The 27,117-nt window shown below is 39.7% G+C and overlaps 3 protein-coding genes across 8 annotated transcripts in view; all 3 read right to left on the reverse strand.

Moving 5' to 3' along the window:
- Positions 1-467: 467 nt before the first annotated feature.
- LOC144647586 (solute carrier family 13 member 2-like) lies at positions 468-11,410 on the reverse strand. The gene is made up of 12 exons (XM_078507373.1): positions 10,575-11,410; positions 10,196-10,436; positions 9,388-9,653; positions 8,680-8,851; positions 7,831-7,919; positions 7,379-7,421; positions 6,126-6,259; positions 5,607-5,726; positions 4,510-4,620; positions 2,153-2,257; positions 960-1,054; positions 468-592 (listed from the first exon to the last, which is right to left on the reverse strand). Exons 2-12 carry the CDS (start codon positions 10,421-10,423, stop codon positions 468-470), a joined length of 1,488 nt encoding a protein of 495 aa, XP_078363499.1. The 5' UTR covers positions 10,424-10,436; positions 10,575-11,410.
- A 6,609-nt stretch (positions 11,411-18,019) lies between these two features.
- Positions 18,020-20,661, reverse strand: LOC144647292 (uncharacterized). Of its 3 annotated transcripts, none has more exons than XM_078507075.1 (2): positions 20,563-20,661; positions 18,020-19,132 (listed from the first exon to the last, which is right to left on the reverse strand). In XM_078507075.1, exons 1-2 carry the CDS (start codon positions 20,565-20,567, stop codon positions 18,343-18,345), a joined length of 795 nt encoding a protein of 264 aa, XP_078363201.1. In that variant the 5' UTR covers positions 20,568-20,661; the 3' UTR covers positions 18,020-18,342. The 3 variants fall into 3 exon arrangements, with proteins under 3 accessions (XP_078363201.1, XP_078363203.1, XP_078363202.1); XM_078507077.1 differs by lacking the exon at positions 20,563-20,661 and adding an exon at positions 19,874-19,949; XM_078507076.1 differs by lacking the exon at positions 20,563-20,661 and adding an exon at positions 19,619-19,796.
- Positions 20,662-22,132: 1,471 nt separating this feature from the next.
- LOC144647227 (uncharacterized) overlaps positions 22,133-27,117 on the reverse strand; it is a 27,460-nt gene continuing 22,475 nt past the window's right edge. For 2 of the 4 annotated variants that reach the window (XM_078506997.1, XM_078506996.1), the window contains 2 exons: positions 23,742-23,804; positions 22,133-23,029 (listed from right to left, as the gene is read on the reverse strand). In XM_078506997.1, the coding sequence (XP_078363123.1) occupies positions 22,297-23,029; positions 23,742-23,797 (789 nt within the window). In that variant the 5' untranslated portion in view covers positions 23,798-23,804 and the 3' untranslated portion in view covers positions 22,133-22,296. Of the gene's footprint in view, positions 23,030-23,741; positions 23,805-24,925; positions 24,994-25,317; positions 25,559-25,696; positions 25,760-27,117 lie in introns of those variants that run through there. The other 2 variants (XM_078506994.1, XM_078506995.1) reach the window with 2 other exon arrangements.

The raw sequence follows: 27,117 nt of genomic DNA on the forward strand, positions 1-27,117 counted from the left end.
GTAGGTATCCGTTGTTGCAATTTCCTTTTCTTTGCTACTTTGGTCGTAATTGCGCAAATGCTAATATCTGGTTGGCTAGAATTCAATGACGTCAAAAGTAATAAAACCAATCAGAAGGTACGGTGAAGTTGCATGATTGAAATGGGAAAACGAGCGGGAAATGGCGACGGGATCAACGGCAGATGGATTCGCGAGAGTCATTTTTGCATATAATTCTTATTTGCTGGGTTTCTCGTCCAAACAAATTTGTTTACAGCAATAAGATTCCTGAAGTATTAAGCAAGCTTTAAAAAATCTTTGGCGTTGTCGCGTGTAACCAGCTTAGGAAATGACAAACGTTTTGCATGTAACATTCATCAACATATCAAAAATAACTCTAAATCTTCGGCCTAAGAATTTTGGTTGGGTTCGCTCAAAAAGATCTTTCGTTGCATGCAAACTATGTTTTAGGGGCAAGACTTCTGGTGTTATATTGCCCTCACCTTACAAGCTTCTGCCAAAGCAAATCCGCTGCCGAGCAAGACAACAAGGTGCCATGGAAACCTCTTTGACATCGACTTGAAGTGCAAAAGGCCGGGTGGTGGTTTGTTCACTGTGTAATGATAACAATCGGGACATTTTGAGGTTTTAGAGACATTATTTAAAAGTGCACCTTGAAAATTTGGCCTAAAATTTTCAACTCGTCCTTCTTAATCCATTTTAATCTTCCCCAGCCTTAACCCTCCTTGTCTATTTTGTCTGATTATTTCTAAATTGAAACGCTATGATTTTGAGATACCTGGGAAAATTCAGTGTAAGGTACGAATTATGACTGTGGTATGACTCTAGTATGGCTAAGGTATATGCATGGGCATCGCTATGTCTGCGGTACATGTACAGTTGGGGGTACGACTCGTGACAGGTTCGATTCCGCCCTTGGGATTATATTACTCAATCCGAACTCATTATCGTCAACATACCTGAACCATCAGGAGCATAGATCCTCGGCATTCGTGAGGGGAACACAAACAAAGAGAACGCAATAAACATGGCTGCTGTTGCATCTCGAACGTAACTGAAAGTAAAGCAACATATTTTTGGAGTGAAACTTTTTAAGCATGAGAGTGAAAGATGAACTAAACAAATTTCGAGTTAGTCTGATTCAATAAGACATCTCTTGGCACTACGTTAAAAGCGCGGTATGCAGCACTTTTTTCTATCAAAGAATCGCTCAGCAATACTCTGTCTTTATTGATCTCAACGTTTGTTGTAAGAAGCAAGAGAATATCGAAAGAGAATAGTGAGTATGCCCTGATGTCAAACATACGCAGGTACGCTCCCAATTTGAGATACAGTAAAACCCCACGTATAAGAATCTAGGTTTTTCAAACTTAGGCTATATAGGTTCTTATAGAATGGTATTACGTGGGATTTAAGGCTACTTAGGTATATAGGTTCTTAATTTGATGGGGGCACTATCTATCAGTAGAGATAACTACTTCAAGGCAGATAACTTCTAAAGGGCAAATGTGATGTGGAATGTATAAAACCATACAGTACATTTATCTTTCCAAAGTATACTAGCATGCATGTCTAGACTAAAATTAGTTTTTGGTATTTTCATCCGTGTCTTCATTTTTGTAAAAGAGAACCTATTGAAAATTTTAGGCTAAATAGGTTTTAATGAAAAGGGGGTTTAAAATACATGTTAAAATGAAAATTTTAGCCTAACAGGTTCTTAAATTTCAGGTCTTTATACGTGGGTTTTTACTGTAGTGCGGAAAAAGCGCTTCTGATCCGCACACGTAAGCTATCATGTCGTTTGCACTGACCAACAAGAAACAAACCTGGGTAGGGCGGTTCGTTTAAATGTATAAAATAACCTCTTAAAACAGTGAAGGGATATTTGAGTAACACACCAAATGCGAAAAAACTGTACGGATGGCCAAAAGTGTCGAAGATTAATTGAAACAGATTGCGATATGGGTTTTTGAAATACCGTATGGTCCGGCGGAACAGTTTTCAAAGTTAATCTTGTCTTCTTGTATTATTAAACTTTAAATTATAACATTTAGTTTCATAGCGAACATTTGACAAAATTAAATAACATAAAATGTCCAAAATGACCCACTGAAAATCATTGCCAGTTCTAGTGTACCTGTGCAAAACTTACCCCTTCTCGAATATTATGGACCATCCTTCCATAAATTTGGGATCGCGAAACAACCATAGCAAAGCCAACAAGATGAAATGACCAAGGACTGCTTTCTCGGCAAACCTGGATTGCGAGAAAAAAAATATGAGTAGCTTGGGTATAAACCGGTGTCTCTTTTCGGCGTCGGTTTCTGAGCAGAAAGAAAGACATCTGATAATTGAACTGAAAATTTTCTTAACAGTGGTCCGTGAAGTGTCTCTGATTGTAAGGATGGGCCGATACTCGATACCAAATATTCGATACATCGATATTTTGACAATTTTGGAAAGTATCGATACTTTCGAAAAATATCGCACTTTCGATACGTTTTCGATACTGCACACGTGACCTGAGCCTGCGCTCCTCTGGTCAGCACCTGAGGTTTAAAAATGCACTTTTGCGCAAACAAATATTGATTTTCTTGTCAATATTTGAATTTTTCTATTGCCTTGACTTGATCTAGTCCACAGTAAAACAAAAAGACCAAAAATCAACATTCCTGGCTAAAATTTATAATGCCAGACAAATCACGTGACATAACAATGACGTCAGTACGGAAATGACGTCATAATATTGATATTGATATCGATATCGAGAAAAAAGGCAAATATCATATCGATATCGTATAGTTTGAAAAACCTGTATCGGCCAATCCTTACTGATCTGTAACCGACAATCACCAATCCGAGAAACTAAGCTGATCTCATTCTCGTTCCCAGAGCCGCTTGTTCCTCTTAGTCAGCAGAGCCTGGGGCACGAGGAACAAGTGGCACTGGAGACACATGATTTGATTGGCTAGATGTTCAACAAGTGAAATTTAAAGTTAGCAAATCAAATCAACTGTTTTAAAATTCCTTTGTTGTAAGAGATTTTAGTATGGTTGATTTGATACGCTAGATTTAAAACTCCTTTTGTTCAAATCCGGCCAATCAAATCATGTTTACCCAGAGCCACTTGCTCCTCGTGCCCAGGCTCTGCTGGTTATGACAGACATGCGGCTCTGGGGACGAGAATGTGCTGATCTCTGCTTAGCACGTCATAAGCCTGAAATAAGTCGGTTCCAGGCTTTGCGCGAAGAACTGCGAGTGCAAAATAAGACGATAACGTCAATGTCTGATTACTCGGCCCAAATTGTGCGACTTCGTGAGAACGTTTTAAAAAGTTCAAATCAAATTATGAATGATTCTGAGAAGTTATTTCCCGCGCAGTTTGTTCTCAACCGTTTTTTCAAGCGTAACGTGCGCGAGGATCTAAATGGCAGGCGAAGTTTCGACTGTTAGTCTTTCATCGGAGCTAACTTTTGAAACTTAAGGTGGATTTCCACTGACGCGTAAATATTTACGTACGTAAAACGCGCGTAAAAAAAGATACGTAGGCAAATTTCCACTGTCGCGTAAAAAGTAATAAAAAGCGTTTCCTTTTTACGCGCGTTGAACGTGCGTAAATGCCCGCCATACTGAATTATCAAGTTGGTGAATAGAGTGCGTGATTGTCGGCCATATTGGAGGAGTGAAACAATAAATTGTTTTTCCTTTGGGACAAAATCATTAACATTTTTATGCAAATATCTTGTTGTTTGACTCTTCCAACATGGCTGCCATGAAAACACTTTGTACCACACGCTAGAAAAAGAAATGCGTAAATATGACCAAGAGGCATTTTATAAATACTTCCGAAAGACACCATCAATTAAAAGAAGATTTGAGGCGACCTTCCCGGATTCTCGGTTCAAAGCCTACGTGACCTGACGCCAGGCGTTTTCTTTCACTACTGCGTTCGTGTAATTTGGTTCTGTAGCCAGTTCTATAGATTATTTCTTGAAATGTTAAGACTTTCTCGATGAGAAGTGTTTCTACATCTGAATGTTTTCCCAAGTAAATCGATGGGTGATTTAAAACAAAATGGTTTTCCACATGGTAAGTAGTGTCATGTGACGAAATCCAAAAGTATGATTGGGTAAATCATTGCGTAACCACAGACAGCCGCGAAAAAAGTTGAACTCGGTTCAACTTTTTTCAAAACCCCCAAAATCGCTACGTGCGTAAACGTGCGAGTCACGTGCGTAAATACCTGGAAAAAAACGTGGCATTGGAAATTGGACAACGTAAATTCGACGCACGTAATCGCGCGCGTAAAATTTCATTTTACGTACGTTAATAATTTTTACGCGCGTTAACGTGCGTAAACAAAAACGCGACAGTGGAAATCCACCTTTAAGCTCTTCTTACGTTGCCTCAGCTAATTCACTTCAAAGTTTCTTTACAGCTTTTGGTGTTAAAATCTCTGATAGGTAAAACTTATTAACGTTGATTTTGTTAAATATTATAAAATCTTACGTCATGGGTCCAAGTGCTCTGTACTGATCCACCAAAACCTGTCTGATGGCCTGTGTTGATTGGTTGTCCTTCTGCTCTGATCTTGGCGACTTGTTGAAACACTTTCGGAAACTTAATAGAAAAAAGCTTTGAGTTAGTTATCCAGGTTTCCGTTGCATGAAGCGACTAGGAGAGTTACCAATCCCACTTGAAACGTTAGGGTAATGCAGCCTAGTACCAAGGCGTTCCCTTCCCGCTTATCGATTTGGCGCGAAATTTCGTGACGTCACCGAATAGGAGCAGAACGCCTAGTGACTAGGCTGAGTGTAATGTAGAATCTTGCTAAAAACTTGCCCCCGTTTGAACTGAAAATCCTTTTGTTGGCGGCTCCAGCTACAGGTGGATGATAAACTAAGCGTTTCATATAAAATACTAAAGGTTTTTGAGAGGCGCTGTGGGCCAATGGTTAGTGGACTTCGGATCGAGCAGTCCGGGTTCGAGCCCTGGCCGGGGATGTTGTTGTTGTGTGTTCCTGGGCAAGACACTTTACTCTCACAGTGCCTCTCTCCACCCAGTTGTATAAATAGGTACATGTACCGGCGAATTTAATGCTGGGGAGTCGCGCTGCGATTGACAAACATCCCATCCAGGGGGAAGGGAGTAGAAATACTCCTAGTCGCCTTGTGCTACTGAAACTGATGGACCCCTAAGCTCGAACGCAAACGTCACCTTACCTACCGTCAAGTAAAATACTTAATAAGTTAGATAAGTTTGCTTTGTGGCTCTGTTCATAAAAAAATAATTTCTGCTTGCATGAACTACGCAAGCAAGGTTGCTAGTGCCTAGAAAAGTGACAAACGTATCGAGATTTAAACAGCATAAACTTTGGTCAAAGCAGTTGCTATCGCTATATGAGTAGACTGAGTATAAACAGGTGTCTTTCTTCAGCGCCGGTTTCTGAAAACCGAGAAACATCTGATAATTGAACTGAAAAATTTCTTGATAGAGGTCCGTGAAGTGCCGCTGATCTGTAACCGACAAAAAACATTCTGCAAAACTAGGCGGATCTCAGTTTATATCGCCTTTGGAATAAATAGTGTACGAACAATGAGACATACTTAAATTTGAGGAACAATAACTGAATCCAGATCCATGCAATAAACAGAAGCACCAGCATTTGAGGGAAAGCATAACCAAACCAGGTGGCAAAGCTAAATCCTGGGCTCTTGGGAAAGAGGCTGAAATCAAATAGGAAATAAAAATTACTGTATGACCTGTATGTTAGCATGATAAGTAACTAAGACCATGCGCTCAGCTGTGTCTGAAATTACAATTGCCCTTATTCTGGAAACCGGAATAGCTCTCTCGTTGCGCATCAAAATGGCAACCGTAAAGCGTCACAACATCCAAAATGGCGCGCGAAAAATTCACAACGAACAATGGCAGAGATTTGTATCCACTGCTTTCCCAAACGCTGAAAAAAGTGTTCTTCTGCTGTCACCGATATTCCGTTTTGACTGTTATTAAATCAGTTTAACGGCAAACTTGGTGTATTCGTGTATTCCGCTTTATAGGGAGCTTTTCTTTGTTGAATTATTTTGCTGCAATAAAGCCATTTAGTCATTCAAGGTACTTGCCTGTTAACTTGTCCACCAAATACAAGATTTGGACCAGTTCCCGTCAGGGTAGCCGTGCCGCCAATGTTCGCAGCGTACGCAACAGCTAACATCATAGCCTTGCAGAGTCTGTTGTAATACCGAGTCTCTTCTTCCTACAGATTAAATCATCAAAATTACGTACAAAATAATTACTGAAGAGGATTTCAGATTTTCGGGATTTGATTGGGTACAGTGCAGACCAGTACAAGGTTAATTAGCTAATAAACAGTAGCAGTTGGTAATGTTTTTTTTTTCCAAGCCTGTATGCAGATTTCGCATCTTTAATTCACTGTAAGTTCATGTAAGGGAAACGCCCAATACAAAGATCTCCAAGTTAAACGGAATTTTTTGGTTCTTGGCCAGCACACGAATTTGCCAACAGACATAATTACCTTATTTTTACTTACTTACGCGTGTACTAATTTTCGCAATTTCAAAGTAATCGTAATTGAAAAAAAAAACAATGCGCGCAATTCAAAAACGCAAAAATTAATACCAAATTATATATCAAAACAATAAAAATTTAGAATGTTTGGAACTGCAACTATCTACCTTTAAAAATATCATTCCGTTTTGTTTTGGACTAGCGCCCTTCCTCTGATTACAGTTTCGAGCTTGTAAATTGGTTTAAATTCTCTTTTTTAGTACAGTCACTAAAGTCTCCGTTTGCAGGCTCCTTGTAGTTACATTAAGCCAGACCATTTGTGTGTCCATTGGGTCCTTAGTCTTTGACGACTGGGCCGGGTTGTTCATAGCACGATTAAGCTAATCCAGGATTAGTGTGAAATTTGATTTCAATTTTATAACATTTCGTTGAGGTTTTCTGTTAATATTTTCTGCCCCCAGTTTTGACGTGGACCAATCTCAAACTTATTAAAACATTATCTATGGAAAACCTCTTTAAACAAGAGAAATTAAAATCTTGATCATCTTTTAATCCTGGGTTAACATTAATCGTCTTTCGAACAACCCGGCCTTGATCTATTAACTGAACACTGACAAAATCGCGAAATTGAATGCACTTTTCCTCTAATTTTTCTTGCAACCGCGAAAAGTATTACTCGCAAAATTTGGCTCTCGAATTTTCGCGAAATTTTGAACGCACGAAAATTAGTAATAATAAGGTAGACCTTAAAAACATGGGTCCTTCTCTAATAGTGTGATTAGGCTGGCAACGAACCAAGCTGAAAAACAGACGACTTTTTTAAACTGAGGTGTACAAAAATACGTACGTCAATGTCTTCTTCCTCTTGCAGTAAGGTTACAGCAGTCGTTCTGAAAAAATTACCAGGAAAAGAAAGTTTATGACAATATTTTTAGATCAGTTGGGTTGCGTTGTAATACACGGAATGTAGATAAGAGCATAGGAGACGGACGGTTAATCTGCTTTCCTAGTCACATCCGAGGCAAATCCGAGCCTGAGTCGAAGGCGAGTCCGAGTTAAATGTTCAAGTTATTGCTGATTGGCTAGTGGTATATCCCAGCTCCTCTTGATTTTGGACGTGGCAAATAGTCGGATGGTGGGCAGGAGGCGAGCGGCTAAGTACAGGAGTTGCTCTTAACTAACTAACATTCTGGTTAGCTCTTAACTAGTTTTTAGACTCGGACATGTTTCGGACTCGGATTGGCACGGTCAACGGATAAACTCGATCGTTTACAATAATGACAAAAATGTATTTTCTACCTCTCTTCCTCTTTCTTCTCTTCTTTTTTGTCGATGCCGTCGATGTCGTGAAGTTCATATGATCCATGTTGGGGGACGACTTCATCAATCTGCAGTTATAATTCGGGTAAAGCACGATTCACTGAGGTAATACAGTGAGTAAAACACGGAATTTGATCGCAGGATACACCTGACCCGGTAAAACACACATTTCTGTTCTCTTCACACTGTAACCTGTGATCAATCATCTCAAGTCAAAGAAGTCCCTTGTTGAACTGACATAGTGACTGACCGAGCAACTGAGCTTATGACCAGCGACTGACTGACTGACTGACTGCCTGTCTATTTGCCTGCCTACCTGCCTGTCTGACTGATTGATTGAATGACTGACTGGACTTGACTTGACATGTCTGCCTGCCTACCTACCTGCTTGCCTGCTTACCTGCCTGCCTGACTGTTTGACTGATGACTGATTGACAGCCTGACTGCCTGCCTGCCTGCCTGATTGCTTGCCAGACTGACTGCCTGCCTGCCTGACTGACTGATTGACTGATTGACTGATTGATTGATTGATTGATTGATTGATTGATTGACTGCCCGCCTACCTGCCCGCCTACCTGCCCGCCTGCCTGACTGACCGACTGACGTACTGACTGGCTTGACTTGACTTGACTGACTGACTGACTGACTGACTGACTGACTGACTGACTGACTGACTGACTGCATGCCAGAATGACCGGACTGGCTGACTGACAGAATGGCACGTTAAGAACGCGAGGACCTTGCCAGATAAACTGATTGTCTGATAGACTGGTCTGTTTATTCGAAATATCACTGAAATTTGCAATAAAATCAAACTAAGCTTCCCACCTCATCTGCTTGACTGTTGCCCTCGTTGTTTTTCTCAAGTTGATTCGAAATATTGTCGTTCTTTATTTCGCCCAACACTGCCTCAACAATTGGCACCATCATGGCGGTTGTAGCTGTGTTGCTTATCCACATGGACAGAAAAGATGTGGTCAGCATAACGCCAAGTAACAAACTGTGGAGAATGATCAGAAAAAAGCTTTGAAAGAAGCTAATTATAAAGAGAATTAATGTCAACTTCTGACTGAAATTTTGGTATTAAGCGCTATGTGCTTTAGTTCGGAATATTTGTCGGCCGTGTAGGCAACAACAAGGACCTTGCTCTTTAATTTTCTTTCAAGCTTGCACTCACTTTCCAGCACTTTTACTTTGATTGTCAATACTACCACTCTCCTTAGCAACAGGAAAATCTTAATAACCTCCAAAACAAGCTCGAATATTTAAGCCGACTGTCAACCCTTTTCCCATCAGGAACACAAACGTTTTTCGTAGGCTGTTTTCCTTCACAATTAAACTAATTAAGATGGGGAAATTATAAAGGAAACAAAGGACTACTTCTCTGGGCTATGGTACAGTATCTACTCCAGACCCGCTCATGCTCTGCACGGACATTTTACACAAATAATAAAGCCAAGACAAATATGTATTTGGCGATCTGGAATTGAGATTTACGTCGATCTTCACTTTCCCAGCCCCCTCCCCTCGACTTACCGTCGTGGTTGAGCCCCAACTAACAAGAGAACTCGAAGAGCGATTCGTTTGTGTAAGTTCCACGTCTCTACAGCTACAGCCACGATCAACCCGCCAAGAAAGAGCACGTTAGTGTCCTTGAAGTAAGGATACGCGACTTGTTTAGATCCCAGGACCCCAAGCAACGGAAAGAGAACCAATGGAAGAAGAGCTGTGACGGCTAACTCCACAACCTCGGTCACCCAGTACACCGCCATGATCAAAATACAGTACGCACATCGGGCTTCCTGGTGAAATGTAAGTATTATTTATAAACATCGAAAAACGAGGCGTTTAAGATTCAATTCGAAAAACAATGATAAGTATAGTAATGGGATCAAGCTCGATTCATAGATCAAATGAGCCCGCGGTTTTTGGCCAGTTAGGTTGCCATGCGACCAAATTTAAGCTCTATAATTATTAATAAACGGGACATCACCACAATACGTTTGTGTTGCAAACGATGGAAGCAATTAATTCGTTTTCCCTATTCACAAGACAACAGCAAATTCACGAGTTTATCTCGTACCCAGATCTTCAGTCGGTTTTGGCGTATGCAAATATGACAAAGGTTAGCACGGTCACGGGGACCGAGACTGAATGGTAACACTACACTATAGAAGTTGATTTTACAAATAACTAGCTATAGAATATCTTGGCGTGGATATTTGAGATGCTCGTTTCGCGCGTAAATCAATTAACAATAAAAATTTGAACGCACCGTGCTATAACACAAAGACAATTAAGGTAGCTGTTCTTATAGAAGCCTTACATAACAAAGTTTTCTTACCGTTCCTCCGACAGCTATGGGTATGGGCATCAGCAGTATAGGTGTCAAAATCAGTATTAGGTATTTTCTCCATCTTAAGATTCGCTTGAGAAGCGAAGTCTTTTTCACTTGAAGCGGCTCGCGATCGCCGCGATAAGATAGGTTAGGGGAGCCAGTTTCGGTTGGTTGGTGTTTTGCTTCAGTATCTTCCAAATGACTATATCCCCTTTCTCGCTCGAATTCAGTCATCTTCCTTCCAGATCTGCGGTATTAAGGGATCAAGAGAACACATTCATGGAATGTTATCTGCACGCAAGAAATATACAGCAAATAGAAAGAAGGAGGGTTTCTAGAAGGTCATTATTAAGGAGTTTTAAATCTTATATTCACCGTCACCTACCTTGATTTCAATCCAGATGATTCAGTCTATTAACACAAAGGCAGCTGTGATAGTATTGTTTGCAGACAACAGTATTTTGTCAGACAGACAAAGCGGCTCAAATCGCACAGTTGCTAAGTTGTTGCAGTCACACCATTTGCCTCTTGTCACGAGTCCTGGATCACGCGAAGCTGATACTGTCGATTGCGAAATCACGTAGACTCGCGAAAAAATCTGCGGTATTTTTTTACTATACATCGAATTAGGTTTATAATTCACGCTTTCAAGGACAATGTCTATTTTTTGACATCTTTCCTACTTTATCTCGCACCTGATGGTAAAGAAGATGTCGGTTCGAGATTTCAGTAGTTCCCTACTCTGAGCTATATCTTCGAATATAATTCCACTCAAAATAAGTCCTATAGACTGTGTAGACAATCTGGCACATGAAAAGTAAGCGTCAACAGAACCAAGAGATTAGTTTCTCTTGACCTCTACCAATGTCGTTTTTCGATCGACAGAAGAGCGTGCAGGTCGAACGTTACGGTGGGTTTCATTAGCGCGGCAACGAAAGTGAATTTTACACATCCAGAATACAGTTTGCAGGGTTGCCAAAAAATCAGGAAATGGTTCGGGAAAATAAAAATTCTTAAAGGTCAGGGAAAAATAAGGGAAAATTGAAATTATAACACCGCTGATTTAATACCACTGATGGAGTAAGAAAGATTTCGGGTCAATGAGTTCTCAGCTCTGTGTGTTTTTTTCTTTTTGGAAGCGGGGGCTGGGGACCGCTAGTATATCAGACATTTTGTATTTATTTGTCTGTGGCAACCACATGGTTTATTGCGTTCATACAGTGACATGTCTTAGCTTGTTATTTTGTTGCATTAGATTAACTGCACAATATTAATTTAAGTCACGCGAAATGAACTGGAATGAGCCGGAATGAGACCAGAATGGACCGGAATAAGACCAGAATGAGCCGGAATGAACCGAAATGAACTGGAATGAGCCAGAATGAACCGAAATGAACCGGAATGAGCACAAATGAACCGAAATGGACCGGAATGAGCCGGAATGGACCAGAATAAGTCGGAATGAGACCTGACTGGACCGGAATGAGAAAAGACTGATCAATAATGGACAGGAATGAGACGGAATGAGTCCAGAATGGGCCGAAATGGAACTAAATGAGACCCACAATTTCAGTTTCTTTTTTCTAAATTCTTTGTTGCGGGTTGGGAGGAATTAAGTCGCTTTTGCAAGGGTGTTGTTTGACACCAAAATCTGCAGCGAGAATTGGGTGTTCTAACGTCATTCATTCCCGTTCATTCCGGCTCATTCCGGTCCATTTCCGGTCCATTCGGCTCATTCTGGCTCATTCCGGTTCATTCCGGTCTCATTCCGGTTCATTCCCACTCATTCCAGTCCAGTCCGATCCATTTCGGCTCATTCCGGTTCATTCTGGTCTCATTCCGGTTCATTCCCACTCATTCCAGTCCAGTCCGATCCATTTCGGCTCATTCCGGTTCATTCTGGTCTCATTCCGGTTTATTTCGGCTCATTCCGGTTCATTTTGCTCCATTCCGGTCCATTCCGTTCCGTTCTGGTGTTTAGTAACGCCCATCAAGTGAGTCAAAGCACTGTACGACCGTCTCCGTTTTTATCTACGGGTACCGTCATCCGACCTAGCTACCCATGGCCACAACTAGGCTTTTATAGATTGTGCTAGCATAATTTTTGGCATAATTGGAGCTAAAAAGCATAATTTGTGAAACGAGCACTGCCACGGCATAATTAGCAATTTTTAGCACTTTTTGGAGCATAAATTCATAAAATGTAGTAAATATGGTGTACTTTCTACAGAAATAAATGAAATTTAGGTAGTTTGTTCTTGCAATGCGTTTTTTAGCTATATAATTTTGATTGTTAACTGTCATGGTCAGAAAAAATCAAAGAAATTTTGGCCACAGCCAAAAACTCATACTTTGTCAGTTTGAGGGCCTAGGTATGTAACTGAAAGATATGAAGTTAGTTTTTCGAAATATTCAAATTTACGGCAGAAAACCACGAATAACGGTAATCGTACCGGAAGCTCAAATTTCACTTCTCGACAATCCGAAATTTCACGCTTTTCAGCTTCTTACTACCCAGACGTTTCAACCGCTGTAAACCTTTCCTTACCTTAGTTGCATAGATTGACTCTTCCTTTATTGAAATATAGTTAGTATTTTTATCTCTGATTATTTCTGAGCCAGCTGAGCCTCGATTAAGTAGACACATTTTTCTCATTTAGGAAAAAGGCTAAAATAATCCAAATTCAGTGAGGAAAAAAGCTGACCGGTAGTGCTTCAAATCTTCTGATATTTTAGGCAAAGAGAGTCCAGTCGTTGAATTTTAGGTTTATGGTTTCAAAAGTGTAGGATCTAGTAGCAGTTTTTAACAAAGGTCGATCAAAGGTCGACAAAATTACAATTCCGCGGCTTTGAAAAGAACAACTGAAACACGTGACACGAAACACGCAATAGAGTAATTTGTATATTTTTTGGGCAAAGACAACACGGTAAAATTAGCTTTGAAGTTTTATACGTTTGAGACTTTAGAAAAATAGTATTTATCCTAAAGATTGCCTACAATAGAAGAAATACCAAAAATAACAGCACTTGAACTCTCCCTGATGTTCGTCACGCACGAGCGACTTGGAGCGGCGAATGACAAAAATATTTTCCATTGATTCAAAGTAAGTCATATTCTGAAATAAGAAAAATCTATTTTCTTTAAACTTTGCCCACCAATCTGTCTTAACTAAAAAACGAAACAGCTTTCATATTTGCAAATATCGCAAGAAATATTTTTTTAAGAATTACATTCAATTGGACCACGACCGGCGGCCTATTTTTAGCAATGGCGACAACTAAAAATAGGAAAAAACGTCGAGTCACCGCTTCGAAAATTTATGCTCCAATTTTAGGAATTGTCTTAACTCTCCTGGAATAAATTGGACCTTTATCTGTATAAAGCACGCAATTTTGGTTCGTTAAAAAGAAACAAACAATACGGAATATTTTTGATTTGAAGTGTACTTGGCCATCTGACGCCAACGGCTCAAAAAAATTGCACATTTTCAACGGGTCATTGCGCAAAAGTCCAACTACTTCCGCATTACATTTGTTTCCATACCAACTAAAAAGAAGTCAAAGAGTATGGAAATGGAAAAATATGTTGTGGTTTAAGCGAGCTTTTAGTGCAACCAGGCGGCAACTTGGCTTATGTTGCGAACATGTTTTGTTTACATTGCAACAGCGGGCAGTTGCTCACGCGAAACCAATTTAGCATAAACAACACAATATTTCGTAAACATTGTAACCTTACAAAACTTTATATCCGCTCACATAATAAAACATCATTTAAAACTCGAAAACCTTAGCAGCTAGCGAGTCAGCAAAAAAAATACTGTCGCCTACCTGCAAGCCGGTGAGACAACAAAATTCATTGTCAGGTCCGCCATGGCCATGTTATTGGATTCCACATTTCTTTCTGGTTTTCGTCAACCATAGTATCCGCAAAAAGATTCAAACGGTAAACATAACACACATAACATAACATTGAACATACCACATGATTGTGATAACTGAAACAAATGAAAGAAAGTTGCGGGCAACACATCCCAAGAAATCAATCGATCACAACAGATCGGCTTGAACAGTTGATTGAAAGTTGCGTCACGCAATCTAACCTGAATCCAACTGCCTTATGGGCGAACTGAATAATTATTGTCCAAGAATCGGACTGTCCAAAATATCGGCTCTAAATATTTTTAACAGATGTATATGTCCTCGTGTGCACCATTTTGGTATGTTTATTAGAAACGAAGCTTACGTATTAAGCTGAAAACGTATTTAGCTGAAAGAAAACTCAAACAGTCCTATTCGCGGACGGGTTTTTTCATTTCCCGGTTGGGCGGGTTCGTTAAGGGGGGGGGGAGGTGGGGGGGGGGTGTAATAGAGCTCAATTGACCTCATCATCTATTCCTTCTTACGGAGAAAGAAGTAGGGTGGAAATTATCAGAAGGATAGAAAAACCCTGCACATTTTCTGGCCACACTAAAAATATAGCCAACGAAAAAGTGAACAAGACATTTTTGCCTAGAAAAATTTTCCACTCAGCCATTAAAGGAAATCTATAAGCTTATACTACCGTAATGTGAGATACGTTTACAAACCTGATCTTGTCGGCCATGTGCACATTTAGCACATCTCTGCTTCTAATGGCTTTTTTATCACCACGGTGAGTGGGATATTAGAAAGGCCCGTGCTGTTTTGAATATTTCCTATGAAAAACTAGAATGGCGATGCTTGGGACTTATATAATTTCGCCTTTCTTTGATGAAGACAATCCAAATACACCTGCTCTTGCAAAAACTAGTTCGTGCTCTAACAGAAATGCCACGAAATTAAATGGTTTGCTATAAGATCATTGCAGTCTCCAAGACGAACGAGCTCGGTTATCCCCCTCGATTGCCGCAACTTCCTCTATACTTTGAAGTGTGAAACAAAAAGCGCATCTCCTCCATTTGTTTTGTAAGTTGATAATGCTTCGCGAGAACAACAACGAAGTATGAATGACAAGTGCGTGGCGGCGTGGTTTGTAAAGACTTATTTGTGTTCCACTTTTTATTTCTTTCTTACTTACCTTTATCGTTTACTAGAACAATTTATTATTTTGAAAAAGCGGGTTTTTTTGTATTTGAAAAGCGAGCCTAAAATTTCAAATTTGGAAGCATCCAGATGTAGATGTACAGGAAGTGGTCGAAAACAAGAAATCAAACAAATACGTCGGTCAAAAATATTTACAGCCCATATTTTGGACAGTCCGATTCTTGGACAATAATTATTCAGTTCGCCCATAAGGCAGTTGGATTCAGGTTAGATTGCGTGACGCAACTTTCAATCAACTGTTCAAGCCGATCTGTTGTGATCGCTTGATTTCTTGGGATGTGTTGCCCGCAACTTTCTTTTATTTGTTTCAGTTATCACAATCATGTGGTATGTTCAATGTTATGTTATGTGTGTTATGTTTACCGTTTGAAACTTTCTGCGGATACTATGGTTGACGAAAACCAGAAAGAAATGTGAAATCCAATAACATGGCCATGGCGGACCTGACAATGAATTTTGTTGTCTCACCGGCTTGCAGGTAGGCGACAGTATTTTTTTTTTGCTGACTCGCTAGCTGCTAAGGTTTTCGAGTTTTAAATGATGTTTTATTGTGTGAGCTGATATAAAGTTTTGTAAAGTTACAATGTTTACGAAATATTGTGTTGTTTATGCTAAATTCTTTTCGCTTGAGCAACTGCCCGCTGTTGCAATGTAAACAAAACATGTTCGCAACATAAGCCAAGTTGCCGCCTGGTTGCACTAAAAGCTCGCTTAAACCACAACATATTTTTCCATTTCCATACTCTTTGACTTCTTCTTAGTTGGTATGGAAACAAATGTAATGCGGAAGTAGTTGGACTTTTGCGCAGTGATCCGTTGAAAATGTGCCATTTTTTCGAACCGTTCGCGTCAATGGCCAAGTAGACTTCAAATCAAAAATATTTCGTATTAATAGTTTCTTTTAAACGAATCAAAATTGTGTGCTTTATACAGATAAAGGTCCCCAATTTATTCCAGGAGAGTTAAGACAATTTCTAAAGTTAGCGCATAAATTTTTGAAGCGGTGACTCGATTTTCACTTGTCGCCATTGCTAAAAATAGGCCGGTTGTGGTCTAAATGAATAAAATATTAAAACATATATCTTACGATACTTGCAAATATGAAAGCTGTTTCGTTTTTTAGTTAAGACAGATTTGTGGGCAAAGTTTAAAGAAAATAGATTTTTCTTTTTTCAGAATATAGCTTACTTTGAATCAATGGAAAATATTTTTGTCATTCGCCGCTCCAAGTCGCTCGTGCGTGACGAACATCAGGGAGAGTTCAAGTGCTGTTATTTTTGGTATTTCTTCTATTGTAGGCAATCTTTAGGATAAATACTATTTTTCTAAAGTCTCAAACGTATAAAACTTCAAAGCTAATTTTACCGTGTTGTCTTTGCCCAAAAAATATACAAATTACTCTATTGCGTGTTTCGTGTCATGTGTTTCAGTTGTTCTTTTCAAAGCCGCGGAATTGTAATTTTGTCGACCTTTGATCGACCTTTGTTAAAAACTGCTACTAGATCCTACACTTTTGAAACCATAAACCTAAAATTCAACGACTGGACTCTCTTTGCCTAAAATATCAGAAGATTTGAAGCACTACCGGTCAGCTTTTTTCCTCACTGAATTTGGATTATTTTAGCCTTTTTCCTAAATGAGAAAAATGTGTCTACTTAATCGAGGCTCAGCTGGCTCAGAAATAATCAGAGATAAAAATACTAACTATATTTCAATAAAGGAAGAGTCAATCTATGCAACTAAGGTAAGGAAAGGTTTACAGCGGTTGAAACGTCTGGGTAGTAAGAATTTGAAAAGCGTGAAATTTCGGATTGTCGAGAAGTGAAATTTGAGCTTCCGGTACGATTACCGTTATTCGTGGTTTTCTGCCGTAAATTTGAATATTTCGAAAAACTAACTTCATATCTTTCAGTTACATACCTAGGCCCTCAAACTGACAAAGTATGAGTTTTTGGCTGTGGCCAAAATTTCTTTGATTTCTTTGATTTTTTCTGACCATGACACTTAAGTCGTTGGAGGCATTTTACAAACGGTTTAGAGATGCGAGCAGCTAATTTGGACAGCTGACGGCCGTGATAAACTGCCATAAACACAAATAAATTTACAACAACAGTTTATTTAAAAAACATCATAATTTGGTGTCGTTATTGCGCGCCTCTATGTATAGAATCTACGTCATTTTGTGAGCATAATTTCGGAAATCAGAAGCATAATTTGGGAATTCAGGCATAATTTTTGCATAATTTGGCAAGATTTTGAGCACTGCTAGTAGCATAATATGCCACTTTTAGGAGCACAATCTATAAAAGCCTACCAACAACAACAGCAGCAAAAACGTCTGGATGTTGGCAGATTGCAAAGACGCGTTAATTCATCTTTTGTCTTATTTTAACCACGACATCGATCTTTTCTTCCTCTATTGCCGCCATGTTTCATTTTGTTGTTTCCAGCTTCCACGGCAATGATTATTCCAGTGGATTGCCCTTGATTTTTGGACATTTTTTTAGGCTTTTTGTTTTTTATCCGACTGACCGTTCCAAACTTAGGAAAAGCATTCTACGGTAAACGGAGAAAAAAAGAAAAAAGGGGACGGCCTCATAGTCATTCGTGCCAGATTAAATGTCTTCGCTAGTGTACATGTAGAGACGAAACCACCGCGAAAACGCATGTTGTCTCTCTTGTATCAGACGTATCAGGCTTGGGAAGGGCGAGAGTAGTGGCACTAGGGGAGGGATTCAGAGAAGTAACAATGATAATTAATATTTAATAAAATAAAAAAACCTATGCACAATGCTTACTACAATTTAGTAGTAGAGTAACTTGTGTCATTCACAGATTAAACGTTTGTCATATTTATATCAATATCATGAACTATGATCATCATCGTCATCATCATCATCATCATCATCATCATCATCATCACGTTATCGTTATTACCATCATTATTATCGTCAGCACTGACATCATCATCATCGTCGTCATCATCATCATCATCATCATCGTCATTTTTACAATTTAATCCAATCTGTGTTCCCATCTGTGGACTGCACTGTTGCTGGGACGCCTGGTTCTCACTTTAGAGGAGACATCAGAAACTTAAACTTAGACCAGCCAACTGAGCCAATCGTTTCAGTCTCCGCAGAGCCCAACCAGTTGTCACTACTTCCGGAACCATGAGTTGGGGGTGGTCCTTTGTAGAACTTGTCTTTGTAGACACCATACAATTCACCATCCGGCCTATCCGTGGCCGGCATGAAATAAAGCAACTGAAAATCATTCCAGCCCCCAGTGCCAATGAGCGTGGATGATCCTAACCAGTTGTCAGTTGGATCTGTGGGAGGTATCCTCCTATGGAACTTTCCAGATTCGTTTTCTACGCCGTATAAGATTCCTGAAGTATCGAAGAAAAGGAATTTGTAGTTACACCATCCGCCTGATCCCAAAAGAGTTGCGTTTCCAATCCAGTCAGGGTCACTGCCCGGAGTTCCTGCTGGCGGGCACCGTTTGTAAAATTTATCGGTGGTGTTGTGAACGCCATACAGCACTCCGTCAGGATCAAAGAAAAGGAATTTGAAGTCCTTCCATCCCACGTTTCCGATAAGGGAAGCCTTGGTCTTCCAATCAAAAGCCGAAGAGCCTTCAGGTGGTGGTCCTTTGTAGAACTTGTCATCCCATACTCCATATAAGGTACCGTCTGGGTGAAAGAACAGATGGTTAAAGTCGTTCCAGCCACCTATCCCTATTGGTTTGGCAGTCCCAAGCCAGTTGGGGCTGCCACATTGGGGAGGAGTTCTCTTGTAGAAGTTTCCAGCGAATCTTCCATCGTTAACGACACCAAAGAGTTCATGGCATGCCATGGCGCTGAAAAAGAAACAAAAGACGGAACTTGTCTCTTCCTACTAACTACCACGGGTGTCATTTTGCCTTGCTTTTATGTAAAACTCTCACCAAGTTCAAGTATTGTGTTTCACCAGGGAATAGACGTGTATTATACGTACTCATTTACTCACTTTGGGTTCCTGTTTCTTAAACTACCATGTTGTATAATTAGTGTATAATAATGAAAACAATATTGCATGAGTGAGAATGAGTGTGGAAATTATGAAAGCCAAAGGTTTTACTTGACACAGTAAGGAACTTGCAAGACGCATGCCTGAATTGCCTATACACTAACTAAACAGGACTATTGAAAAAACGATGGATATCGCAATGCTAAACCGTAGAAAACTCGTTAAAATATACGAAATAACTGCGACAGCTCAGATATTGAATTCAGGATCATTCCGCTCCTATTTGGAATTCCATTTGCCATTTCTAGGCACTAAAGAAGATATAATCATTTCTTACACTAACAGCAACTACGATGAACCAGCAGTATATAGCCAACAAAGGACCATCATTCTCGATCAACAGTGATCATATGGAAACAGAAGACCATTTCGATCGACGGATTCAGTAACTTTGATGACTTTCAAATGAAAAACAATATATTTCTTCACTGCGTGTTTCCGGTGAACGAGATCATTCGCTGCAATCAGGAGCCCTCCTGCGACAATAAGGTACGTTTAGTGATGCAAAGTTGCATCACCAGGAATGGCTTACCTTAGCTCCCGATAGAGCAAACAAAATACCCTGCAAAATGATCACTAACTCTCTTGATGCACGAAAAATCTGAGTTATATATATTCGGAAAATTTACGTTACGGATATTGGCTTCAATAACTGCAGAAAACTTGTTAATTCAGGCTTTCGAGCACGACGTCTATTGTTTTACATGTTTCAAGACCACTCTGACCTATTTCTTCGAATTTGGGCAGGTTTTTACCCTCAGCTTAAGAAATTTTTCTCACTATGTGATGTTCAGTGATTATATTTTGGTCTATTAGCCGAATATCAACAGTTGATGGAAACGTGACAAGATTTTATTTCTGGTTTTGCTCTGCTGCGCAAACCCTTTTGAGACCCTCTTGACGTTTACTGTTCTTAAATTTAGCATATTTTGGCTGTGCGTTGAATGTTGCACTGAGACGATTAACTTGGAACTTCCGAATTAGCCCAAATCATGAAAAAGCACCATTGCGCACTTTCAGTGACACTCTAATTCGGCCGAAAACCGGTCAAGAAAATTTTAGTGTTCTACAAAATAAATAGGTCGAACTTGTAACTAACAGTAATAGTGCAACATTTGGCAAGAATACTCATGGCGAAGTATCTTTTTTTGAAGAAGGGTGAAACCAAACTATGCCTTCTGCTGTACAAAGATATGCACTCCATAAACAAACGCTACTCACTTCATTACAGTTCGTTTTGCACTTCCAAAGCTAACACGCTCTTGTATGTATTGCTGCCTCAGAACACAAACTATCGGTATAGCTCACTTTGAAAACGATCATGGTGGGCCTGGAACCCAAGTGGCTGCGCGGGCGCTTATGGGATACATTGGGGACCCAGTAAACAAATATGGCGGAACAAAGCGCAACTTAGCACTTTTGTAGTTACAGATCAAATGTCTTCGGCGCGAGCACTCAAGCTGTCTCTGATGTATCAGGCTTGTGAAGGAAAAGACGTCATATTTCAGTTAGGGCCTGTTTACATAGAGGAAGGCCGCCATGACTAACCGCCCTTTATAGACGCGCCAACTTTTATATACGATTCTTTTCAAAACGCATTGAAGCGTTTAGATACGAAACAGGGTACCCCAGCCTAACCGAAGCACCCTGTCTACTTGCCATGGAAATCCTTTTAAGCGGGCTATCTTTTCTGCTTGTTAACGGTCGCACCGGGATCATCCCGCCTTGCCGGGGCAAGTTTTCGTGCGTGTTTTAACTGAAACGTAAACAAAATGGCGATAACATCTATGAATCTGAACCCAAACTGTCCTATTATGTTCAAATTAGTTAAGTCTTTTAATCGGAAAAACGTGTATATATTTTGAGCAAAAGAATATTCAAAGAGGGTTTTCGCTGGAAGCCGGGCAATGGTAAACTAAGCACCTGACGACAAATATTATTTTAGTGTGGCGTTGGAAGACTGATTCAAGCGGTAAGAAACTGTGTTTGGTAAATTTATAAAAACTTGCATATCAAGAGATAATTGCCTTGAGGACGGATGACTCCTTATAATGGCTTAAAACTTTATATCTGGTTCTATGTTTTGCCTCTTCTAGGCTGGTAACTCGGTTAACCGGGTCACTCTCCTTTTATGTAAACGGACCCTTAGATAGGTGGATGAGAAGTGATTTCATTCCTTCGGGAGGTGGCGGTGGGGGCTATGTCCGACTATTTGTAATATTGAATTCATTTTGTAACCCCACTTGATATCGAGTGGTAGTTTTTCTAGTGGTTGTACTAAATACATACTAGTTATGCAGCACTTTCTAGTGGTATACCGTGGAATATCCCACGAATCACTAGCCTACGTGGCAGGCGTAAAAAGGGGAGGGAAAGGTAGACCTGTCCGTTTTTTCCCTCTCTCTCTCTCTTCTTTTCCAACTCCCCCTCCCTTCCCTTTCGACGCCTGCTACGCAGGCTAACGAGTCACTTGCATTTTCGCGGTATACACACAAGCCTCGAGTGTGTATACGAAGAAAATACAAGTGACAAGTGGGATATTCCATTGTATACCGCGAGAAACTGTTGTGTAACTATTTTATACCATGCCATAGAAAATATGCTGACTAAATTTCGCCGGGACAAAAAGTCGCAGTGCATGATGGAAAGGTTGAGTTGAATACCGTCGAATATACAACGGCTTTTCTGTACTCTGATTGGCTCTATTTTTTATGGCATGGTATAAAAGGCGGGTGTTCCACTGTGTGTGTCAGATCTGTATGTTGATCATCAGTAAAGAAAGAACTCAAAATTGTTCGTCATCACCCTTTTATTCCTTACTATTACATCATGTTATGAAGGACACCCTTATAGTCTTTGTTATCGTTTACCATTACAGTTAAGCTTGACAGTCCACATTTTCATCCAATCTGTGTTCCCATCTGTGGACTGCATTGTTGCTGTGACACCTGGTTCTCACTTAAGAGGAGACATCAGGAATTTGAACAGGTGCCAGCCTGCTGAACCAATCTTCTTCGAGGAGCCCAACCAGGCATCACGTCCATGAGTTGGGGGTGATCGCTTAAAGAACTTGCCATCGAAGACGCCATACAAGTCACCATCCGCCATGAAGAAAAGCTTCTGAAAACGGTTCCAACCAGTCGTGCCAATGAGCGTGGATGATCCGAGCCAGTTGTCATTCCCAGCTGTGGGAGGGCTTCTTTTATGAAACTTGCCGTTTTTAAAGACGCCGTACAAGATTCCCTCTGGATCGAAAAAAAGAAATTTAAAGAGAGACCATCCACGCGATCCTACCAGTGTGGCAGATCCAATCCAGTTGTCACTACCGTATGCTGGCGGGAGCCTCTTGTAAAACTTGTCGTTGTAAACGCCATAGAGCATTCCTTCAGGATCAAAGAAAAGGAACTGGAAGCCATTCCATCCAGACGTTCCGACAATCGTGGCTTTGGCGACCCAATCCGCAGCCGAAGAGCCATCGGGGGGAGGTCCTTTGTAGAACTTGCCATTCAGCAGCACTCCATATAAGGTACCATCTGGGTGGAAGAACAGAAACTTGAAGTCGTCCCAACCTTTTGACCCTAGGACTGTGGCTGATCCAATCCAGTTGTCGCTGGCATACTTGGGAGGAGTTCTCGCGTAAAGTTTACCACCAAAAACTCCAAACAACAGATTCTCGCCAACTGAGGAGCTGAAAGAAACAATTCAAGCAGGAAATATTACATATGAAAACTAATTGACCACCACTGTACTGATATTATTAAAAATTTGGAAGAATGGGGACTACTTTCTTCTTAACCAGATTTCGGTAAATCACTAGATGAATCTAAATTTCGAAATTAATTAAAGAAATAATTTAAAAAGGCTAAAAAGTTATTAAAGTTATTCAAATGAAAACGTTTTCGATTCTAGTTTATCATCAGTGATAAATGATCATCTGTATTCAACTTGGTTTTGTGTTGTTATAATTGCCGAGGGGAACAGCTTGGCGATAAAACAGTGCACCTGTTTGTTTAATGTTGGTTTCTCGCAAGCAATCAACACGCTTTCCATTATTTTGCGTCAAAAAGTCTTTTTTTTCGTGAACGCGATGTTCCATGTGTATCGATGATCAGTTTTTTGCGAGGTGGCAGGCTGGCTCCGAGTTATGGGTCTTATTCTCGTGCTCTGCTTTTCGCACTGCGAAATTACGTTTTGTTTCGCTAATACAAGTTTTGCCACATTTGCAAACGGCACGATAGATTACATTTGATTTGTGCCCGTTTTTGTCTTTGAGGTTAAAAAAACTTTTGATCTTTCGGGTTTGCCATACAATAATAATAATGAAGCGCCAATCCGTAAAGATGTTCAGTTTGTTTATGAACCGTTTACTGATTCATTCAATCTTTCAGTGTGGTACCTACCAGGTAATAGTTCCAAAAACACTCACCAAAATGCACAATTGAAACATGATGCTCATGATTAAACTGAAAAAAATAAACATACAACATCAGTTACATCTCAGTGCTGACAAAAAATAGCATGCTAATAGAGTGAATTCGTGTAACCCGTTTTTTAAATGCTAATGAGCCGCAAAATATTCCAATGTTTGAGTACAATAAAACAATACACGAATGGTCAGAAAACCTTAAAGAAATCAGTTTAATTGTTTTACAGAAAATAATCAAGAAGTGCTTTTTCCTTCTTTGAACAGTTTCAACATGTTCAACTCCCTTTGCTATAAACCTATAGCGAAATAAAACGGACGTTGGTTCAAAACACACAGAATTTAATATTTTCTCGTTGTTGTTTTTCAGAAGACGGCAAACAAATTTGCCAAGAAAACGTGCACAGCTATTTTCCTGCTCATTAAACCTTTTGATTGTATAATAAAATTGAACGCTAAGAAATTTGAACGACGTTTCGACCTTTCGACGGTCATTTTCAAGTTAGGTGTTTGAATAAAATATAGTAAAAGCGCTAAAATATGTACATACAAACAATAGACAATAAGAATAAAAAGGCTAAAAATGGCTAAAAAAATAACTTTGTGAAAATGGCATGCATACCTTTTATTATAGGAAATTAACGCGTCATAAAATTAACGCGAATTTCACATTTTCGCGTTAATTTTTGTAAACGTTAATTTCCGCGCCGTTAATTAAGTGGAGCGTTAATTTCCATGACGTTAATTTCCATTATTTTGGCCCCAATTTTTCGTTACAGTCCAGATGTTCTTGACTCCAAGGAAAAAGCATAATTTTATCTTGCCACTATCATTGATACTGCGAAGAACGCTCAAAGTGGGAAAAGTACCACGAACATTGTTTTCGTTTAAGATTATACGCCTAGAAGTGTTGAAATAAACTTGTCCCTGTTATGTACGTCGCGTTAATTTCCTTTATTTTGAAATGTTACCCCCTCTTTCACGTTAATTTCCTTTATTGGGAAGTAATTTTTTCTTCAATTCGCGTTAATTTAAGTCGCGTTAATTTCAAATACCTTAATTAACACAAGCGTTAATTTCCTATAATAAGTAGTTGTAAAAGATATAATTAAGAACGTAAAGCAAGCGAATAAGACGACGAGAATAAGAACATTAAAGTACCTCATTGCTAGATCAAATGAGCCCGCGGTTCTTGGTCAGTTAGGTTGCCATGCGACCAAATTTAAGCTCTATAATTATTAATAAACGGGACATCACCACAATACGTTTGTGTTGCAAACGATGGAAGCAATTAATTCGTTTTCCCTATTCACAAGGCAACAGCAAATTCACGAGTTTATCCCGTACCCAGATCTTCTATCTAGTGGTAACACTACACTATAGAAGTTGATTTTACAAAAAACTAGCTATAGAATATCTTGGCGTGGATATTTGAGATGCTCGTTTCGCGTTTAAATCAATTAACAATAAAAATTTGAACGCACCGTGCTATAACACAAAGACAATTAAGGTAGCTGTTCTTATAGAAGCCTTACATAACAAAGTTTTCTTACCGTTCCTCCGACAGCTATGGGTATGGGCATCAGCAGTATAGGTGTCAAAATCAGTATTAGGTATTTTCTCCATCTTAAGATTCGCTTGAGAAGCGAAGTCTTTTTCACTTGAAGCGGCTCGCGATCGCCGCGATAAGATAAGTTAGGGGAGCCAGTTTCGGTTGGTTGGTGTTTTGCTTCAGTATCTTCCAAATGACTATACCCTCTTTCTCGCTCGAATTCAGTCATCTTTCTTCCAAATCTGCGGTATTAAGGGATCAAGAGAACACATTCATGGAATGTTATCTGCACGCAAGAAATATACAGCAAATAGAAAGAAGGAGGGTTTCTAGAAGGTCATTATTAAGGAGTTTTAAATCTCATATTCACCGTCACCTACCTTGATTTCAATCCAGATGATTCAGTCTATTAACACAAAGGCAGCTGTGATAGTATTCAGGGGCACCCAACGGAATATTTCGTTAAAATATCTGTTCGGAAGACGATTTGAGATCTAGAATTTTCGGAACATTCATTTTAAATTTTTTTGCTTGCCTGCCTTTCCTAGGATTTTCGAACATCTAAAAAATGGTATAATTGTTCATTTTTAACGGATTTTTACTCTAAAAAGGTCACCTAGAATTTTCGGGAGCCCTTCTCTGGCTGTAATTTTTTCGAAAAGGTAAGTTTTGATCCCTATAACTTTCGGATCACTAGACTTTCAGCTAGGAAATCTGAACAGATAAAAAAAATTTAGGGGATAAAAATATGCCTACATCTACCGTTTAAATACTAAAATACGTTGAACGGTGCTATCTTTAAGTGGTTTTGAACTATATTCTCGATGGGTGCCCCTGAGTATTGTTTGCAGACAACCGGTATTTTGTCAGACAGACAAAGCGGCTCAAATCGCACAGTTGCTAAGTTGTTGCAGTCACACCATTTGCCTCTTGTCACGAGCCCTGGATCACGCCAGGGGCGGATCCAGGGGGGTGGATTGGGTGGCTAGCCACCCCCTTGATCCACCAGAAAAATTAAAATAAACATATTAAATAGAAAATAAGGACAATTTCCATCCACCTTTCATAGTCAGGCGGCCGTTCAAAGTTAAGAAAGGCTATTTTTCCAAAAAGGAGATTTTCGACAGCCTGTTTTACAAACTTCTGGCTTAATGTAGCAAAACATGTGTGTTTAATTTTAAAAAGTTAGATTCTTTTTGACTTTCAAGAGTTGTTCTAGCCTTGCTGGAACGATTTCGTCTTCATTTACATCCTTTTTAAGCGAGTTTTCGTACCGTTTATACGCATCGAAGCGATTTCACAAGCAAACGAAGTCGCCAAAGTTGCCCCCAGGCCACTTTGCCAAGGGCTAAAAATTTTTCACGCACGTGGGTTAGCAAAAAAACGCATATCTGTTCTTTCCTGTAAGTTCGTGGCTTGTCAACTTTAAATTTCAATCACTGTTCATGTCATAAGAACTAGACTTTTTCTCCAAAATATAACTCACGGTAAGTTAAAGAAGGAAAAACAGTGGTTTAATAACTTAATTGACAGCTGTATAAAGCTGCTCAGAATGACGGAAATCGCGTCTAAGAGGCTTCAACTTTTCAAAATTTTCTAAAGGGGGCATGCCCCCAGACCCCCCTAGGGGGATGGAGCCTTCGCCTCCATTAAATATGAGCCTCGGACACAAAATCATCTGCACTCCCACTTCAAAAAACTGCCTGAAAGCCCGAAAGCCCACTCATAAAAAACAAACTGGTATAGTAAACAAAAAAACAGCCACCCCCGTTTGAAAAATCCTGGATCCGCCCCTGCACGC

This window comes from Oculina patagonica, chromosome 3 (assembly GCF_052425735.1).
Source record: "Oculina patagonica isolate OP01 chromosome 3, crgOcupat, whole genome shotgun sequence".
NCBI lineage: Eukaryota > Metazoa > Cnidaria > Anthozoa > Scleractinia > Oculinidae > Oculina > Oculina patagonica.